This window comes from Lutra lutra, chromosome 15 (assembly GCF_902655055.1).
Source record: "Lutra lutra chromosome 15, mLutLut1.2, whole genome shotgun sequence".
Classification (NCBI taxonomy): Eukaryota; Metazoa; Chordata; class Mammalia; order Carnivora; family Mustelidae; genus Lutra; species Lutra lutra.
The window spans coordinates 26,519,544-26,541,653 of record NC_062292.1 but is presented as its reverse complement, the minus strand read 5'-3'; the positions used below and the strand labels follow the sequence as shown (position 1 = coordinate 26,541,653).

General features: G+C 36.0%; 1 protein-coding gene across 3 annotated transcripts in view; it reads right to left on the bottom strand.

The window, feature by feature from the left end:
- Nucleotides 1-434: 434 nt before the first annotated feature.
- Nucleotides 435-22,110, bottom strand: part of COP1 (COP1 E3 ubiquitin ligase) — a 250,858-nt gene continuing 229,182 nt past the window's right edge. For all 3 annotated transcript variants that reach the window (XM_047704560.1, XM_047704557.1, XM_047704555.1), the window contains 2 exons: nt 4,686-4,730; nt 435-2,385 (listed from right to left, as the gene is read on the bottom strand). In XM_047704560.1, the coding sequence (XP_047560516.1) occupies nt 2,368-2,385; nt 4,686-4,730 (63 nt within the window). In that variant the 3' untranslated portion in view covers nt 435-2,367. The remainder of the gene's footprint in view (nt 2,386-4,685; nt 4,731-22,110) is intronic.

The following is a 22,110-nucleotide window of genomic DNA, read 5'->3' as shown; positions in this document are numbered from 1 at the left end:
ATTATTGTTAATTTTTATTTAACTATTGTGTTATTCTTCCAAGGAATAGTGATATAGTTTGATGCTGACATCTTTCAAAGACTCAAATTTAAAAATGATTTCTCACTATTTGTAAGAAAAAGTTAAAAACACAAATTTAAGTAAAGCACTGCCTTTTAAAAATAATAATTTATTTAGAAGTTGAGTCCCTTCGATAACTAATAAAGGTAACTTACTGTATCCTTCCACACATATGGAAATTAACATGACCTTACAATAGCTTGAAATAAATAAATATAAAATAAATAAATAACAAATAAATAAATAATTTATTTAAAAGTTGAGTCCCTTTGATAACTAATAAAAGGTAACCTACTGTATCCTTCCACACATATGGAAATTAACATGACCTTACAATAGCTTGAAATAAAACATAAAAAAAAAGTCAGACCAAATTAAAAACCATAGTAATCTTTTATTTAAATGCATTCAAAGAGGCGTTAATTCTTTGCTTCCCATTTTGATGATTTTCTGAACATATCTGCTTAAGTTCTTTAAGTAAAGAATCTACATTTGAATATTCTTCCTGCATCTTTGCAAAAGGTCATTCATTCATCTTAGAAATGAAGGATGCCTAACATTGTTCTGGTTGACAGGTGTAATTTTTGAATGACAGTGACCTTTCCTTTCAAAATTGAGTCCAAAAGTTTATCAGGTGCTTCACTCCCCAAAATGAATAAGATATAATTGTCGTGAAGCTCTGCAAACTGAAAATTTCACCTAAGTTTGAGGCAAACTCATTTGGTGGGAAAAACTGTCTGAATTGATACAAGACTATTTTTAACCCTTATTAATCTCATATAATGTAAACATTCATACATTTTACTACAAATATTAATGTACTTGATAACAGAGTATTGCTCCAGACTCTGTTGGATGGTGTTATGTAATATACAGTATATGTACTTTATTACTTTTCTAAAATTCAAAAAGTTCTAAATTCCAAAATGCATTTGACCCGAAGGTTTCAGATAATGAAATGAGAACCCAGTAATTTTGAGTGTAGAGGGATACGGTGGGATATTCCAATAACCCTTACCATTCATGTATTTGTCCATACCAAGCTTCTCCACGCGTCTGTTTTTATAAAATATGTGTGGGGTATAATTCTGTTTTTATCTATTTCTAAAAAGTGCTCACACACTTCACAATACTTTTGCTTGACCTGCTACTCAAACTACTAATTTATTCCTTTTTACAAACTGAAAACAACATAAAATTAACTAGACAGTCTAAGATATTATATGGCTTGGTAATTGGGGAAATTGGGCTTCAAATTCTTTTCCTGCTACGTCTGTGGATACTTTCCTGCTACAATGGCAGAGATGCATAATTATAGCAGACACCACATGATCTTCAAAGCCTAAAATAGGCTATCTGGCCCCCTTTCCAGGAAGTTTGTTAACCCCTGCTCAAAGTCAGGGTTGACAGCTGAGGATGGTACTAATATCTAAGACTATCTGATAGCTACGATTTAACAAACTGAAGGTGGTTTGTCTACATTTAGGGCTTAAAGTATGTCTAGGCAACATTGCAAAGGCAAAGACAACAGCTGCCACAGACTGATATTCCCTTCCTGTTTTTTTTTAAATTAATTAATTAATTAACATAATTTCTGCACCCAACTTGGGGCTTGAACTCACGACCCTGGTCACATGCTCTACCAACTAAGCCAGCCATTCCCTTTCTGTGTGAATGTGGTCTCAATTGGTCAAATGTTAGATCCATGGCCAGATCCAGAGGGACTGAAGTATGGTATTTGCTGATGATATAAATCTGGTCAGAGAATGAATATGTAAGGTAAAGTTAACTAATTTTCCCACCTACTATAAACATTACATTCCCTACAAGGGAATCCATCTATCTTTGCATTTATGTTGATATGCAGAATTCCAAAGAGGTTGGGAAATAAGGACCTTACAAATTATTCATAGTTCATGTGTGTGACTTCTTGAAAAGATTATCTGTTGCCATCTTTGACAAAGACTTTCGCAGCTCAACTGTGGCTCAATAAACTTTTATTATTTTTTTGTTATTTATTTTTATTCAAAAGAATTTCTTTCCCTATCACAAAAATTAGATAACCACACCACCAACAGCAGCAAAGTCCATAGAGTTACATTGATGGTGGAGAGTTCACTGGGTAGTCCCAATGTCCCAAAAATCATGAAGGAGAAAAGAAAAGGAAAAGAAAAAAATACTCAAAACAAATCCAAAACCCATGATGACTTTGGGGAGAGACATTACATGACAGTTTCTGTCTTCTCTCATTGTCAGCTGCAGATGTATTTCAGCAGGATCAAACACAATTTAACTTGAGTAAACCCTTCATACCAACTCCAGCACCTAATTGGGGGAAGAACAAGAAAAAAGGGATCAGTTTGATATAATCATTCTGAAATATGGAAACAGTTTAATGAATCTTTACTGTACTGTAAATGGAGAACCATATCAAGAAAACTTTTCCTAACTGCTAAAATGCTAAAGAATTTGAAGGGATTAGACATGGATCCTTCCTTCCTTTCAATTCAACAGTTGCATGAACTCTTTCAGATTAGTTAGCTCCATGGTTAACTAGGGAGCCTTTAAATTACATACAGATAAATGAAAAACATACAGATAAATGAACCGGGTGATAGAATGGTTTTGAACTTATGCTTGTAGCTTTCCATATTCTAAAGAAAATGTTAAGTATTGCTGCTCAGGATTTTAATCTATTTATTTCTTCCACTGATAAAGAGTTTATAGCAATCAAAAACATACAGGACCTAAAATCTCGCCTTTTCCTAGTGCTTCATTCATTTTCTAGTCAATCATCTGATGTCAAGGTATTGTGTTAGTTATTAAAGTTCAAGTCCTATCTTGTCATACGAAAAGTTGTCCTACTGCTAAAAATAAAAACAAGCAGCAGCAGCAATGATGAGTTATAAAATAGTTGAAGAGATGTCTAAGAAAGGACACAGAAGCTGAGGACAATAAGACATTGTCAAAAGGATTATGTTATATGGAGACTGCAATTCTAGGTGGCAAAGAACTAAAGGAGCAACTTTTCCCCTCCTGCTGTGCTAAGGCTTAACTTGTACCTGTGCTTCCAGGATGCTTTTTGTCTTTATATTTGGCAAGTAGCCGATTTAATAAAAGAGGTCAATGCCACTGAACAAAACCTTGAGTTGTCACTGAGGTTCTGTAAGTACATGTGTAGTTTTGAGCTTTCTGCAGATACGTTAGCAATCTCAATTAAGTCCAAACTTGCTGAAGAATAAGGTGCAGCTTTTTCAAGACATGCCTCGCCACGAGAATAAAGCAAAACTGAGAGACTACAGAGAGCCATGTAAAACAGAGATTCCAAGACCTTCTACCATCTTTCTTGAGATTCCAGAACATAACACCAATCAGTTCAAAAGTCTGGCTTTCATTCAAGTTGTCCATGGCTCTCTAGTGAGGCTTTCCAAATAAAGAAACTAGCTGAAGAAAAAGGAGTGTACATGTAAATCAGTTTAACTAGCTAACGATGCAGTTCTGCTTTGAGTTTACTTAATTTATTTCCATAGGACAATGTGTTAGGCTTAGGTTTGCTCCCTTGGTTGCTGGGTCATTCTCCACTTGGGATAAGTGGAAGGAAGCCACAGCAAAATTAATGCTAAGTGGCAGAAGAAATAAATAAGCATCATTTTTAAAAGACCACTTCCTGCTATTTCTCTGTCAGCAGAGAATATGTAGAAAGAACAGACACCCACAGAATTAGTGCTAATCAAACTCATGTACTAAAACCCCTACCCCAAATGGTGTTTTGTTTAAGAAGTTCCCTGCTCAGGGGCGCCTGGGTGGCTCAGTGGGTTAAGCCGCTGCCTTCGGCTCAGGTCATGATCCCAGGTCCTGGGTTCGAGCCCCACATCGGGCTTTCTGCTCAGCAGGGAGCCTGCTTCCTCCTCTCTCTCTGCCTGCCTCTCTGCCTACTTGCGATTTCTCTCTGTCAAATAAATAAATAAAATCTTTAAAAAAAAAAAAAAAGTTCCCTGCTCAGCTCAGGATTTATCTAGTGTGTCATGCTCAAGTGCTAAATATCCAATAGTATAATCAGATAACATTATTAATTCCGTAAGCTCCTAACTACAAAGAAAAGTATGTGGAAAGCTATATATAAAAAATTTGTGACTGTATGCCAAGAGACATTTAATTTCCAAATTACACTACTGGAATGATCACATGATCAATTTTCAGTGAAACACTAAAATACCTTTTCTTCCCTTGGCAACTGAGGAAAACCCGACTTGTCAGGGAAGAAAAGGAAGACAAACACGAGGAAAAGAAGGGTAAAATAAGACCAGATATTTTTTAAATCCGGTGAATGTCTAAGCATCCCATCCTTTATCTTGGATTTTGTCCACTGAACACACCTGCATAACAGAAGCAGCAGTGCTTGGCCCACAGTGAATACTTAATAGTCTTCATCCATTTTTCATTCTGACCAGCTATCAATCTATCTGATGTTCATATAACCTCCCCTCAAAGCCATTTTACATGGACAGAGACCATGATGTGGAATGATCTCTAAGGCTTAGTACAACTCTGCATTTCCATGTTATAGTCTGTTAGAGTCTAAAAACGGATCTGAATTTAAAATGAAGATGTATACCATAGCTTACCTTAATTGTACCCTGACTGTTAGCAGCAATCAGCACATTGGACTCCTAGAAAAGAGTAAGGACTTTTAATGTACAGAGAAGGATTTCCTGGAGAACAGCCAAGAGAATAATTTCCTTTCATCCTTCATTTCTCATTTCACCCCAGACATCAATAGGATCTAAAGTGGAGAACCAACTTTAACATGTTTTAACTACCGATTTTAAAAGAAAGTCCCAAATTTTGAGGATTAAGTTTGAACAAGAAAAATAAAATTGAAAACAGAGTAGGAAAATTTCAAATGTAAAGAAAAACAGATTACCACTGGAAGGAAAATAAGAGAAACAAAGGTTGAAATAAAATGAAAAAATGAGAGTAATTTGAGAAAAACAAAGTTACTATAATCCTTTCCACAGAAAACTCTCCCTTCATTCCCTTTCTCTCATGAAACAATTGATACAATTGATATAAATGTTGTCAACATCTCTGGCATAATCTCTTTGGGGAGCTATCTGGTATCAGGAAACCACCAAAAAAAAAAAAAAAGTGACTATTCATCTGGCAGAAGAAAGGCTAGGTTTCCTTTTAATTATTCAATCATTCAGTATATGCATTTTAATAACTTTGGTGATTACTTCAACAGAATTTAGCTATTTAACATATCTATTACATTCTAAGCCTTAGGGGGAAAAAACATTTCTCTAAAGAGTAGGAAGGGTGGGAAAAGGAATGGATAAGACTGAGTTTAATTAAGTAAGAAGAATTGGGACACGCTTCCTATTAGAAACGGAGTCTAGTAGGACTCTGAGCTTGGAAGTACACAGAAGTCTTTTGGCTTCAAAACAAAGTGATCACGATAGAGAAAGAAAAGAAAGAAATTGACTTGTATGCCAGGAAAGCCAATATGAGTTAAACTTAAGTTCCTTCATATAAGACATCTGTGCTCTACAAACTTATACATTCCTATTTTTTAACTTTTCCTTTGATTCCTAGTAAAGTGACTTAAAAAAAATGCTCATCTGGTTGCTAATGGTATAAGAGAAAATAAATAATTTCTTCCACTCTCCCCCAAATTTTGGGAATCCGAATATTCCTTGGATATAGTCAATGGTAACATCAATGGTCATAGCAGTATGACAAAGTAATACAAATATGTTTTTTCTGGGGGTGAGCATGGGAATCACTGATGATGGGGTTCAGGAAACACAGCCCAAAATATGGTACCTTGACATGTTTGAATATTTTAAGCTGAAGGAGTCTGAGAAAACAGCAGAAGCAGGAAAGTCACCCTGACCTCCCACTCACTCTATCCTTTTCCCCTGAAACAGGTCATAAAACCCTCATGTGAGAGAGGTGCTTTCCCTATTCCTAGAGTAAAGAAGCATCATTATCTCCAAAGACAAAGGGATTCCAAGAAGAATCTTAACAAATAGAACTTGCTAAGTTTCTCCCAACTTTCAACAATTACCTCATACTCCTTAATCTATCCACATTTCTACACCACAACCCACTCTTCATCACACCTAGCATAAAATACAAAGGTCTGTTTATTTGGGTCGCCATTTCCTTACGAAGGTTCTGACAATATGTAAAACTTCTATTAGATAATTTGTATGGTTTTCTCCTGTCAGTCTGTCTTGTATACTTTTTAGATCCAGTCAGGGCCCCTAAGAGAGTTAAGGAAAACTCTTTCTTCCCCTACACTGATACGTTCCTGGCTGAGGTTTTCACTTAAATCAGCACCTGTATTTTTGAAAACAGTAACACAAGTAATAGAGTACCCACTATAGAATTAGTTTCAATATTTTACTTTGGGGAATTACAGGCTATTTCTGGACCAAATGAGCGTAGAATTAATACTTCCATATAGGAATGAGGGTGGGGTTAGTAGACAGAGATAAATTTGAGATTTATTTACTCTTTTAGCTACCGGAATTAAGGAGCTGGTTGGAGAGAATTTGGAGTATCATTAAAGAATATAATAACTCACTCTGAGCTGGTCAAAAGGCAGAATTTTTATGCCTGCCTCAGAAAACAAAAGAAGCATGGTATGGTAGCATACGGATTTCTTTCTAGAAAGAATTTTAAACAAGCTATGTGATATCACAACTGTCACCAGTGGACCCAGAAATGATTCTTCCGTGAACACCATCCAGGACTGAAGCTACAAACAGCAATGATCAATCTAATTTCTGCTTGAGGAATGACTCCACTATCTAAGAAGGCAACTGCCACCCATCATTTGATGTTGCAGTCACTGAGAATTGCTCCCTCTGCTGTGGGAACAAACAATGTCAGGGTGGTGAGAATTTATAGCCTAAGGCACTCTCTCTGCCACTTTGGTCCTAGTCACCTTTAATACAAATGAAGAAGGTGGAGAAAGCTGGTGGAGATAAGGACTCAATCCCGGGGAAGAGAGGGATCTACCTCTACCAGTTATAGACTTTATGAACTCTATAATTCATAGTTCTAATTCTTGGTGGAAGGAAAGCTTAGAAAAGCATGATATATTATCATACAGTATGAAAAACTGGGCTTAATATAAATAAGAGAATCTAATCTAGTTAGATTATCACATAAGAGGAGTTTGAGGTTTACACAATTACTAAGCTAAACCCAAGAAGGAAGATATCTGATAGCTCCGAAATGAATAATATTGTCTCTAACCTCAAGACTATTATGGCATTAAAGATGGTACCATATTACATGCTACCAAAGGGTTAACTCTATATCTTTTCCTGTGGAAATACACATTTCATTTACAAATAAGTCAACACACCTGCCCAGCTGGCATTGTTTTTTTTTGGGGGGGGGACTCATATATAGGTGACAGGTGTCCCAATTTCTTTGAAATACTCAAAACTATCCAAAGTAACAAACAATGAAAGAAAAACAGCTTTACATCTCAGTATGCCCCTCCCTGTATAGACCATGAACTTTTATTTTTTATAAAGATTTATTTATTTTAGAGAGAGAGACGGAGAGAGTGAGTGCATGCCAGAGTGGGTGCGGAAATGGGTGAGGGGCAGAGGCAAAGGGAGAGAGAATCCTCAAGCAGACTCCTTGCTGAGTGGGGAGCCTAACACAGGGCCTTATCCTAAGACCCTGAGATCATGACCTGAACCAAAATCAAGAGTCAGCTGTTTAACTGACTGAGCCACCCAGGTGTCCTAAGACCATGAACTTTTAAAGGGATTTAGGATTAAACTTTTAGCCAAATATTAGCATAAGATAAATTAACTTTTGCATGCATTAGAAAAATAAAACCAGGTATTTTACTTCAGCATACAGGTATAGAAGTGATAAGCACAAGATTATTACTACAGTTTTTTAATGATTCTTGTTTACATTTTGAATCACTGGTAATTCTTAGCTGTAGCTAAAGTCTGCCATAGCCTTAATGTATGTAAGTTCTGGCTCAGTGGGCTGCTTTTACTTGCTAAATAAAATAAAAGTGCCAGCCAGTAAGTCTCATTATTTTTTTCCTCTCCACCTCAAAAACTGGCAGTTTAGACATACTGAAAAAAAAAAAAAAATTGGCAGTTTTGCTGCAAAGCTCTGCTCAGGGTTAAGCTAATCATGTACCTACTATTTTCTTAATACAGAGAGATTTTTTAAAAATAATGGAAAAAAGAGCAGTAAGTCTTTTATAAAAGCAGAAGACATATACACAAACATAATACCAACTTGCTTGAAGCCATTGATACTATACTAAGGTATACTGAAACAAAACTAACATCTACTGGAACAATTTTCTCTTTGCTAGCTTGCTTATAAAAAGTGCCATTATAACTAATATGTTACAACGCTGAGTAAGCTCGCTTAGTTTGCAATTGGAGGATTTATTCTTAGAGACTGACAGAAATGATTCTGAATGTGAAATGATTTTACTATAGAAATTAATATGGTGGGGAGGCCTGGGTGGCTCAGTCGGTTAAGCGTCTGCCTTCAGCTCAGGTCATGATCCCAGGGTCCTGGAATCGAGTCCACACCGGGCTCCTTGCTCAGAGAGGAGCCTACTTTTCTCTCTGCCTCTGCCTGCTTGTTCTCTCTCTCTCTCTCTCTCTCTCTCTCTCTGACAAATAAGTAAATAAAATCTTTAAAAAAAAAAAAAGAGAAAGAAATGAATATGTTAAAAAATAACTTCCATTTATGGCTTGAACAGAATAAACAGAATGGATTTGCTGTCCTGCTATAAGCAACTAGAAAACCGAACAAAATATTTAAGACAACATTGGGTAACAGGCCGTATTGGACTATGATCCTTATAAGAAGGTGAGTCATCTAATTACCCTGGCTTTCTGCTTGGAGGCAACTTCCGAACCGCAAAGCAAGAAGGGGAATTCAAGCAGGAATCTATAAGCAGACCATAGCAGACTTACTAAGCTGAGGAGACAGGAACAAGTTCAGAATATCTGTACTGCAGCTGGAGTTTGTAGGGCCAAGTACCACAGGAGAAAGCAAAAGCAGCACTCCAGGAGTCTGCATGGGGGTCTGTTTCCTTGATTGTATGTTGTTATAATAAACTACATATAAACAGGGTTAAACTAAACAAGGCCAGGAAAATAACAATGAACAGGGGAAGTACAACTATTGACAATCTATAATAACATTATCAAATACCAGACTTCACACGAGTTAGGGGATGTTTGAGCTTTGAGCAGCCACAGTGAAGAAACCTCCCCGAACATCTAAAACATTCAGCAGAGTACCCAAATGGGCCGTGTCTTGTTAGGAAGGCTAAATTAGCCTTAAAGTAAATGGTTCTCTAGACTAGGGATCAGCAAACTATCGCTTATAGGCCAAATCTAGCCTAATGCCTGTATTTGGTATTTCAGTCTTAATGGAATGTAGCTGTGATAATTTGATTATATACTGTCTATGGCTGCTCCTGCACTAGAGTAGCAGAATTGAGGAACTGCAGCAGAGACTGCATGGCCTGCAAAGCCTAAAATATTTGCAATGTGGTTCTTTAAGAAAAAGTTTGCTGACGGCTACTCTAGAGTCACTCTAATACAATTTAAAAACGAGTCAAAAAATCAAGTTTATCCCCCAAAACAACCTTCTATCAAGACAAACTTTGGGGTGCCCAAAAGGCTCAGTGGGTTAAGCGTCTGCCTTTGGCAAAGGTCATGATCTCAGGGTCCTGGGATGGAGCCCCATGCCAGGCTCCTTGCTCAGTGGGGAGTTTGCTTCTCCCTCTCCCTCTGCCCCTTACCCACCTCCATACATGTGCTCTCTAATAAATATATAAAAATCCTTTTTAAAAAACCCAAACATTAATACTCTTTTCTTTTTATAACTTATTTAAAAAAAAAACCCGTTTTTAAGTAATCTCTATGCCCAATGTGGGGCTTGAACTAACAACCCTGGGATCAAGAGTCACACGCTCTACTGACTGAGCCAGCCAGACACCCCCAAACTTTAAGACTCTTAAAAACATTCAACAAAATCCAGACACTCAACAATGAAGCAATTACAATGTACAGCATTCAAGAGGCAAAACGCATGACTCAAGAGGAAAAAGAAAATCAATGAACAAAACAGATCCAAAATGATAAAGATAATAGAAGCAACAAAATGAGGATTTATAATGCAGACAGAACTATACTCAAGTATTTAAAGGAAACAATGAACTTACTAAGAGAAATGGAACCCATAATTATAAGGACCAAATGGAATTTCTCCACCTGAGAAGTACTGTTATCCCAAATGAAAAATTCAAAGGACGGACATAGCAATGGATGAAACAGTGGAGACTAAAACATCAACAAATTTGACATGGGAAAAAGAAAATCAAAATGGAAGCAGAAGAGAAAGACTGGGAAGGGTAAAAACAACAAAAAAAATAGCATTTGTGTGACCATAAGACAATTCACAATCTAGCAAATAGTAATTGGAATCTCAAATAGAGGAGAAGAGTCAGAAAAAGTATAAGAAGATACAAAGTTAAAAATTTTCCAAATCTAAAAACCACAAAATACCCACAAATACCACTACATCATGGCAAATCATAAACTGCTAAAAATGTGTAAGAAAGAGGAAATCTTAGAAACTGCCAGAGGAGAAATAGACATTACATATAGGAACAACATCACCAATTTGTCATCAGAAGCAATGCAAGGCAATAAAACAGTATCTTTAAGGTAATGAAAGAAGAAAATTGTGAACCTAGAAATATTATTCAAAAGTAAAAGATTATTTTCAAAAAACTAAAGCTGAGATAGCAGAACTGCACTGTAAGAAACTGTTAAAGTTCTTATACCACATGAAAACTCAGATCTAAACAAAAAGATGAAGGGTGCTGTAAATCATTAATATGTGGGTAAATATAAAAGATACTTGCTCTCTTGTTTTTAATTTTCTTAACAGATAATTTTCCATTTAAAGCAAAAATAATTAACAATGCATTATGGTTATTATAAAATAAACAGAAGTAACACATATGATAGCAAAAGTGCACAAGATAAAATAGGGAAATATAAGTATATTATTGTTAACATTCTTCCATAATGCATAAAGGGTTATAATCTGAAGACAGACCTTGGTAAGTTAAATAGAAATATCACGAACCTTCGAGAAACCACTAAAAAAGAATTAGTATAGCTAATAAGCTAGTAGATAAGATGAATTATAAAAATAATTTAAAAAGAAAGGAAAGGAAAGGAAGAACATGGGGAAATAGAACACATAGAATAAACAGAAAACAAATAGCAAGATGGTAGACAAATAACCAATGTTACTGATAAGAAAATGTAAATGGTGTAAATACAATGAAAAGGCAGAGACTGTTAAGACTTGATAAAACAACAAGACCAACTCTATACTGTCCATAAAACACTTACAGTCTTTTAATTTTAAAAAACAAAGATACAAAGTAAAAGGAGGGGGAAATATACTATGCAAATATTAATCCTAAGAAAGCTGGAATGGCCAGGGAATCTGGGTGGTACAGCTGATTAAGTATCCAACTCTTGGTTTCTGCTCAGGTCAAGCATGATCTCAGGGTTGTAAGAGTAAGCCCTGTGTTGGGCTCTGTACTCCATCCAGAGTCTGCTTAAAAAAAGATTCTCTCCCTCTCTACACTTGTCCCTCCCCCTCCTCCATTTGTCATGAACGTGCATTCTCTCTTCAAATATATATATAAATCTTAAAAAAAAAAAAAAAAAAAAAAAAAAGCCAGGGCACCTGGGTGGCTCAGTGCGTTAAGCCTCTGCCTTCAGCTCGGCTCATGGTCTCAGGGTCCTGGGACAGAGCCCCGCATCAGGCTCTCTGCTTAGCAGGGAGCATGCTTCCCCCCTTCTCTCTGCCTGCCTCTCTGCCTGTGATCTCTCTGTCAAATAAATAAATAAAATCTTAAAAAAAAAAAAAAAAAAGGCTGGAATGCCTCTATTAAAATCAAAAAAGTAGACTTTAGGACAAAGAATATGGCCAAGGATAAGAAGAGATATTTTATAATTAATTATAATTAATTTTATAAAATCCTAAATGCATATGTTATTTAAAACTGAGTGTCAAAATACACAAAGCAAAACTGATGGAAATGAATGGAACAGACAAGTCCACATTTGTGTTTGGAGACTTCAATACTCTTCTGTCAATAATTTAAAGAATAAGCAGATATAAATCAAAGACATAAAAGACTTGAATAATATTAACAAAATAAACTGAGCAAATTAACATTTACATAAATCTCACTTAAATGGCAAAAAGTATACATTCTTTTCAAGTACATGTGAACTATTCACCAAGACAATGTGGCAGACCATTAAACAAATCTCAATACACTTAAAAGACTGAAATTATGCAAGTATGTTCTCTGACCAAACAGAACCAAACTCAAAAACAGTAACAAAAAGACACCTAAAAAAATCCCTAAATATTTGAAGATTTTAAATAACCGGGACTCAAATAAGAACCCCCAAGGAAATGAAAAACTATATTGAACTAAAAGATACTAAAAACACAACATATTGGGATGCCTGGGTGGCTCAGTTAGTTACATGTCTGCCTTTTGGCTCAGGTCATGATCTCAGGGTTCTGGGATCAAGTCCCACATGGGGCTCTCTGCTCAGTGGGAAGCCTGCTTCTCTCTCTGCCTGCTGCTCACCCTGCTTGTGTGCTCTTGCTCTCTCTCTCTGACAAATAAATAAATCTTACATATACACACACACACACACACACACCATATCAAAATTTGTATAACTAGTCACAATAGCACTTAGAAAATTCTCTCTCTAAATGCTTGTAATAATAAAGCAGAAAGGTTTAACATCAATAATGTAATGAGGTATAGCTTAAGAAGAGAAAAAAAGCAAATTAGACATAAGTATAAACATGATAATAAAAAGCAGAAATCAATAAAATAAGGTAAAAATAGGTAAAAATTATTAAAAACAAAAGCTAGTTTTTGAAATAAATTGATAAATCTCTAAAAAAAAAGATAAATGTAAATTAACAATATCAGGAATGAATGGGGGGATTATCCTACAGTTATTAAAAAGAACAGAGAATAAATATAAACAACTTTATGCCAAGAAAATTGGCAGGCAATGAAATGTATAAATTTTATGAAAGATGCAAATTCCCAGAAGAAAGATAAAGTCAGAATAACAGGAGAAAGGAACACTTCCAAACTCAGTTTATTAGACAAAGTCACAGAAAGACATTATAAAAAAAAATGCAGACCAAATGCCTTCACAAACAGATTTAACTCTTAACAAAATAAACAGAATTTTGCCACATACAAAGAATAATGCATCATGTCTAACTGGGATTTATCAAGATATTCTCGTTGGCTTAACATTAAAAAAAAAAAGAATGTAATTCACCATTTTAAACAGAACAGGAAAATCACATAATCATAATTGACAAAGAATTTAATATGACAAAATTTAAAACTTATTCATAAAAAGAACTCCTAACAAATGACGAACAGAAAGGAAATCCCTCAAGGTTATAAGGAATTCCTATGAAAAGCTTTAAGCTAACATCACACTTAATGGTGAAATACTGAACTCTTTCTCTTCCAGACTGGAGGCAAGGGAAGGATGTTTGCTTTTACCACTTCTATTAGAGGTCCTACCCATGTAACAGTCAAGAAAAAGAAAGAAAAAACAAACAGATGAGAAAGGAAGCAGTAAAATTATCTATTTGTAAATGACATGATTGCCTATGTAGAAAAGCTTAATAAATCTTCAAAAAAGCTGCTAAAACTAATAACCTGATCTAGCAGCGTTGTCAGATATGATGTCATTGTATCAAAATCAATATATTTCTATAAATTAACAATGAATAATTAGCAAATGGATTTTAAAAAGATACCATTTACAGTGGCATCAAAAACATGAACTACTTAGGGACAAGCTTAAAATATATTAAGATCTGCATGCTGAAAATATAAAACAATGCTGATGATAAACTTTTATTACGAAGGAAGATAATCATTAAACAAAAATCAGAATATAGCCCTTTTCTTACTTAATTTTTCCCAAATGTTAAGATTACATTGAACTGACTCCTGCTCTCAGAATGAATAATTTTGTAGGAAAAAATGGAAATAAAAAATTTTGTTAACAAATTTGAATACTTAAACCAAGTAGAAAAATTCTTACAAAAAACTGACCACAAGTGAGCAAGAAGACAAAGAAAACATGAATCATCTGAAAGGCATTAAAAAAAAAAAAAAGTTGGGCGCCTGGGTGGCTCAGTGGGTTGAAGCCTCTGCCTTCGGCTGGGGTCGTGATCTCAGGGTCCTGGGATCGGGCCCCGCATGGGGCTCTCTGCTCGGCAGGAAGCCTGCTTCCCTCCCCGCCTCTGCCTGCCTCTCTGCCTGTGATCTCTCTCTCTCTCTTTCTCTGTGTTAAATAAATAAATAAAATCTTAAAAAAAAAAAAAAAAAAGTCAACTGTCAAAAACTTTTTTCTACCTCAGGCTTACATGGCTTTATCTACAAGCTCAGTCGAATATTCAAGAACAGAGTACTTTTAATATCACATATTTGTCCACAGAAGACTCCCTAATTTTTTTCATGAAACTTAACATAATTATGAAATCAAAATGTGACAAGAACAATGCAAAAAAGGAAGATTCTAGACCAAAGTTTTTCATGAAAATAGATGAAAAAAATCCCAAATGGAATAGCAGCAGGTCAATTTTAATAATATATATGAATAATACATCTTGGGGCGCCTGGGTGGCTCAGTGGGTTAAAGCCTCTGCTTTCGGCTCGGGTCATGATCCCAGGGTTCTGGGATCGAGCCCCGCATCGGGTTCTCTGCTCAGCGGGGAGCCTGCTTTCCTTCCTCTCTCTCTGCCTGCCTCTCTGCCTACTTGTGATCTCTGGCTGTCAAATAAATAAATAAAATCTTTAAAAAAAAAATAATAATACATCTTGACCAAGTTGGGCTTATTCCAATGAGGTACAACTGATTTAAGATTCGAAAAAAATTATCGGGGCGCCTGGGTGGCTCAGTGGGTTAAGCCGCTGCCTTCGGCTCAGGTCATGATCTCAGGGTCCTGGGATCGAGTCCCGCATCGGGCTCTCTGCTCAGCAGGGAGCCTGCTTCCCTTCCTCTCTCTCTGCCTGCCTCTCTGCCTACTTGTGATCTCTGTCTGTCAAATAAATAAATAAAATCTTAAAAAAAAAAAAAGAAAAAAGAAAAAAATTATCACTCAATATTTAAAAGATAATTATTAAATCATCTTCAATAGGTACAAAAGAAAGCAATATACTCCAGCTTCATTTGTGGTGAGAACTCTGTGCAACCTGAAAATTGAAAGAAACTTCCTTATAAGGTTTCTACAAAAATCTTACGTATTTAAAAGCTTTCCCTTTTGTGAGTAAAAAGATGAAGATGCCAGGTTTCATCACTTCCCTTCAAGATTACACTAAATGAATAAAAATTAGGTATAAAATTGGGAAAGTAAAAATTAAACTTTCATTACTTGTGGATCATATTATTATGCACATAGAATATTCCAGGAATGTAGAAATTGATAATTAAAATTAGTAAGGGAGTTAATAAGTTGCTGGATTAAAAAAAAAATGGAGACAATAACATCCCATTCCTCAGAGGTCACTGTGACACCTTTCTTTCTTTTTAATATTTATTGGTTTACTTCAACTGGTGATATACATATGTGGTAAAAATTCAAACAGTACAAAGAATAGGAGAAAAGTATCTCTCACTCCCTTTTTCTGAGTCCCTGAAGTAACTACTGTGATTAGAAGTGAAATCTTTCCAGAAAAACTTTGCATCGTTACTGTGAACTTCAACTGCATGGCAGATCAAGCTCGTCTTCAGGGTTATCTCAGGATATAAAAGAATCTTAAGTTTTCTACCTGGTGATTCTACACTCTCCCTACCTTGTTTGAGTTTCAGGTAATAAACAACCCTACTTTAAACTTGGGATTTCATCCTTGTTAAAGTGACAAACCATATTTTATATTCAATTATATTCAATTCTAAGCCCCTTGATCACCTAAGAGAAGTCTCTAGGTTTCTCTTACAGAAAAAGCAATTCCACAGAGGTCACTTCTATATTTCTGGACATATTATTAACTGGCCCCCAGGATGAAATGGATCTATGTAAGACAATCCATATTCTTAAAAATCAAATTAACAAAACATGTGGACAAAAATACACTGTACAGATAAGCCAGAGTGGCAAAGTGGAATAAACAGTCACTGGAGTCACACTTAAGTTCAATGGTCTAACACTTCCAAACTACGTTATCATGGACAAGTTATGTAACCTCTCTAAATCTGTCTTCTCAACTATAAAATAAAACTGAGCTAATAGAGCTAATGAAGAGAAGGGAAGGGAACTAACAGAGTTGTTATTAAGACACACATATAAATATCTGGCAAAGAATATGCATCTTATAAGTGAGCGTTTTTAGGGGAAAGTCATTGCGTCGTCGTCTTCTTTTTTTTTTGGAGAGAGAGTTGGAGTGGGCAGAGGGAGAGAGAAAGAATCTTAACCACGCTCCACACTAAATGCAGAGCCCAACCCGGGTCTCAATCTCACAACCCTGAGGATCGTGTCCAGAGCCAAAATTCAAAGTCGGATGCTTAGCTGACTGAGACACCCAGGCACCCCAAGGGAAAGTTGCTTATAGTTCCAGGTAAGAGCTTAAGAAAAAGAAGGTAGCCAACTGTCAAAAATCACGAGAAGATGAAAGGACTGTTTATTAGTAATGGGTTTTTGGATTTGACATTAAATGACTTGGTGAGCTCAAAAGCAACTCCACCTGAAGTTCAAGTCTGTAGCATTAAGGGCCTTTGCACAAGTTCCTGGAGCTAATTCAGTCTTTAGAACTTGGCTTTTACAGAGCTTCTGAAAAAAGCTTTCCCTGATCTCCAAGGTGATAAGGTTAACTCTGTCCAAACTGTTTCCACAGAAAGAACAAATATCCATTATCACAGCATTTTCATATCATGATAGTGGCTTCTGTATAAAGTTTTATTAATTTCATGCCATTTTATTCATCTATCACTATCCACCCATTGATCATTAGGGCAGATATTATGTGCCAGGTATTCTGCTAGGTACTGGAGTTCTGAAGATGAGTAAGATATGATGTCCGATCTTGAGATTATGGAGTAGGGGGGAAATGGACTTTGAAATAGAAAACTACTATATTGGGGTGCCTGGGTGGCTCAGTGGGTTAAAGCCTCTGCCTTTCTGCTTGGGTCATGATCCCAGGGTTCTGGGATCGAGCCCCACATCGGGCTCCCTGCTCAGCGGGGAGTCTGCTTCCTCCTCTCTCTCTCTGCCTGCCTCTCTACTTGTGATTTCTGTCAATAAATTAAAAAAAAAAAAAAAAAAAGAAAACTACTATATTATTAAGAGAAAGACAGAGTTCACAGGGCCAACTGAGGAAGCAAGAAGGAAGTGATCCTCTATCTGGGAGAGATAAGAAAGCCTTCATACATAAGACCACAAATGAAACATGAAAAAGTAACAGTTGAAATTTCTCATGAGAAGAGACAGAAGATATTTTAGACAAAGGGACATGGTTATGCAAATGCTTTGAGTTTGGGGGGAAAACAGTGTTTGAGGTGATGACAAATTATGAGTCAATTTGTATATTAGCTGATTAGATTAGAATAACAGGTTGAGGTAAACATGTAAACTATTCTCTCATACCAGAGTTAGGATTTTATTTATGGATAGCAAGGAGTCAATGGCAAGGAAAAGACAGAATTACTTTTTTCCTAATAGTGTTGTATTCCCTCAGTGATGTTTCACTCCCCTCCCACATTCCCCACGGCACTTAGTCATTGTCTTTAATAGTATGCCTTAATAAAACTCTTAAATCCACATCTATTGAGGTAAGCAAGTGAAATTACAAAAAGGAAAAAAAAAAGTTTGTATGCCAGTAGGTGGGAGACAATTTCTGTATCCTCAAGCATACTTCAAAAGTTGAGGTTTTTTTAAAGTAGGCTCCAAGCCTGACATGGGGTTTGAACCCACAACCCCGAGAACAAGAGTTCTACAGTCTACTGACTGAGCCAGGCAAGTACCCCAAAACTGTTTTTCATAAGCAAATATACTGGAACACTTTTATGATGATGATAATTTTTTTTTGAGAGACAGTGTGAGCAGTAGGGGGTTGGGGATGGGGGGCAGAGGGAGATGGAGAATCTCCAGCAGACTCCCTGCTGAGCACAGAGCCCAACATGGGGCTTGATTTCACGACCCTGAGATCATGACCTAAGCTGAAACCCAGAATCAGACCCTTAACCTACTGAGCTACCTAGGTGCCCCAATATACTGAAATGCTTAAATAAATATGTTTGTAATATGTGAGGTTAACTTTAACATTTTTAAAAGGAACCTGAATACAGAAAAAAAGTACTGATTATTTAATAACCCACCTAATGGGACTACTTCTAATCGATCTCAGTATAATGTACTCTACACATTGCTATGAAAATATGATCACATGATAATTTCATCTCCCTGGGCAGTGGACTTTAGGAACTTACTAATGCCTACATAAAAAAGTCCACATTTCTTTTTTCAGTATGGCATTCAAGACTATGTCATCTGGAACCTCTCTCATTTCCCAACAGAGTTTCTACCCCACTTCTTAGTTAGACTACTCTATTAGAAGTTTCTTAAATTATAGTTTCTCTCATCTATATCTTTGTTAACATTGCTCTCCAGCCTGAAGGCAGTGTAGCTAAAAGAGTGTGGGTTTTGGAGTCAGGCAGAGCTGAATTCAAACTCTAACTCTACTACTCCTTATTTAGTTGTACCTTGAGTAAATCAGTTAACGTCTCTGAGCCTTAACTTCACTTGCAAACAGAGGTCAAACGTATGTATATACTTTTTTATGGTGATGACTCTGAATTAAGATGGCACTTAGTATATAATGCCTGGATGGTACTAAAAAGATGCTGGTTTATGGTCTTCTGTCCAGGCATGTCCTTTACTTCTGTCTTAAGCCTTCTAAAATCCTGCATGTTTTTATGAAACCCAGCACAAGAGCCAGTATCTTCATAAAGTCTTCACAATTCTCCCAATTAGAAGTAATTTCTCCCCACCTAGGGTCAATACTTTCCCTTTATAAATATTTATATTGGGTTGTAAACCATCTAAATATATGTCATATATTTAGGAATGAATTTTATGGGGCACCTGGGTGGCTCAGTTGGTTAAGTGTCTGCCTTCAGCTCAGATCATGATCTCAGGGTCCTGGGATGGAGCCCTACATTGGGCTCCCTGCTCAGTGGGGAGTCTGCTTCTCCTTCTACCTCTACCTCTACTCCTCCCTGCTGCTTGTACTCTGTCTGTCAAATAAATAAATAAAATCTTTTTTAAAAAAGGAATGTATTTTATATATTGAGAGATGTATTATTTATATATTTATATATTGTAAGATATATAATATATAAATTATTAAATGTATTAGATTAAATCTAATGAATTAAAAGCAAGTGCAGGTTGTCCAGTTATATGGGTTAGTGTAGAAAGTGTTGAAGATGATGACAGCAACATTTATTGTTTATTGCCTGGTCATTTGCCTTGAGTTTCTCACCTATCCCGATACTTTCCATATATTTTCTAATTTGGTTCCACAATATTACATGGAAGATACTATTATTCTGATTTCAAAGAAGAGAAAACAGAGCCACACAAAGGTGATTAACTTGCCCAAAGCATCATAGCTAGTATTGAGTGCCAATATGAATACAAATCTGACAACCTGACTTTAGTACTCTTAATCATAACCCTACGACCCTAAGAAGTGATAAGTGACACATGCCTCCCCTGCCTCCTACATGTTTAAAAGCACAATCTTGCCAAATAAGGATCTCAAAAATTCTGAAACATTTTCTCCCCCAAAGCAACTTTATGGTCTGTGTTATAAAACTAAGGAAGACAAGGACTCTGAGGATTTTATTGGGAGAAAAACAAAGCTAAGACATACGATTTTTAAGACTGAGACTTCTTTTCAAGTGATAGAACACTGTTAGTGACATGGCAAATGTAAAGTACACTGAAATACTATTCACATTTGTCTTCTAAATGTAAGAGATGCAGTTGAGATAGCTAGTAAAAATTAATGAAAGTAGTCTGTCTTCAACAGTTTGTTCTACAGTCACTGAATTTTCTTCTTAAGGTGTCCACTAAGTTAAAACTGTATGTCCATTTAAATCCTTCAGACAAACATTCATATAATGAAACTGGTAAATCACTATGTACAACACACAGTATCTGCAAATACAACTCCCTAGAGGACACAGAACACGGAGGAAGATGGCTGAATTTAGTATCTTCCTTAAACATAAACAGAGAAGTATATAAAAATATAAGGTAAACTAGGTTTCAAACAAGAACAACTCACAATCTACATTATATCTGTTAATTCCTTAATAGCCCCTCTACAGAGCTTTTGTCTCTTTTTTAAATGAACTGATACTTTCTTCTCATTGCTAGAAAGGAGTGCTAATTTGGAGTGAAGACTAAAGTGTCACTTCAAATAAAAGACCATATATACTTTAGGCTCTTTTCATATCAAGATTATAAACATAAAATAGGGACTTTTGCCTCATTTTTTTTTCCATTTTGGGGTGGGATGGAAGAATAGTGATATTTATATTTAAAATACATCTGGATGGGGGGCCTGGGTGGCTCAGTGGGTTAAAGCCTCTGCCTTCGGCCCAGGTCATGATCCCAGGGTCCTGGGATCGATCCCCGCATCGGGCTCTCTGCTCAGCGGGGAGCCTGCTTCCTCCTCTCTCTTTCTCTCTCTGCCCTACTTGTGATCTCTGTCAAATAAATAAAATCTTTAAAAATAAATAATTAATTAAATAAATAAAATATATCTGGAAAATTAGAATGGCTTTTCCCTTCATATATGAGTTCATGGATTCTGTATACGGCCAAATCTGATTTTGACTCAGCATCCTATAGCCACAGAACACTTTAAATTGAATTTGCCTTTTCAGTCTTTTTGTTCATGCATGATCTAGAGATGCTTTATGACCATCCTCTGCCTCTCCCTTTAGTTGAGATGCAAATACAATACATAGAAATTTTTAACAGTTTTTCTTCTATCAATGCTCTGTTAAGTGATACTGGTCAGTTATCCAGTTTCTTCACTCCTTTTTATTTTCTTCAAAGTATCCCTAAACTTTCACAAACTTTCTCACAGTACCCTATAATTTAAATACAAAAAAGGAACATACTCAAAGTGCTAACATTTTGCTGCTTCATCTTATTGTGCCATAGCGGCTTTCCTGACATGCAGAATCATTCTTTTATTAAAGCCACTTTAGAGAAGATCTTGTCTTTTATCAAGTTCATGTTGTTCCTGATCTCAGAGTTAGATGTATTTCACTTTTGTATGGCTATGAGTCATCAGGAGAACCCATCAACTTGACCAGAGTGTGTTCATTTACCTTATCACAGCCATAAATCTATGCTGCACATGGGCATCACGTGAGAGCCCACACAAAGATACTCAAATATGCGTCCCAAATACATCCTCAAAGATTTCTAAATAAACACCATTTGTAAGCCTGACAGTTTCTTTTTGTCTCTGACCTTTCTTTTAGCACTGACTTCATAAAATATATGTAAATACGTCTAAGAAAAAATTAGCACACAACTATAATCTATCAATAAGAGGTCCTGCTCTTTAAACTGAAATGTTACAATCCACCCCGGCCCCCGCCTTCTCTGTTAATAGAGAATCTAAGGCTGAATTATTTGTCTGAATTGAGTTTGTAAGACAGACAAATCTTAGAATCTGATTCTCATCTTACTACTGTCTCATTTTACTATCTTACAGAGACAGTAAAACCAAATACAAAAAACTAACCTTCTATCATTATCACATAACCAATCATTGAGCACTACAGGCCAGTTACTATACAAAGGCTTTATATGAATTATTTCATTAAGTCTCCACTTGGCAGTCTTATTGAG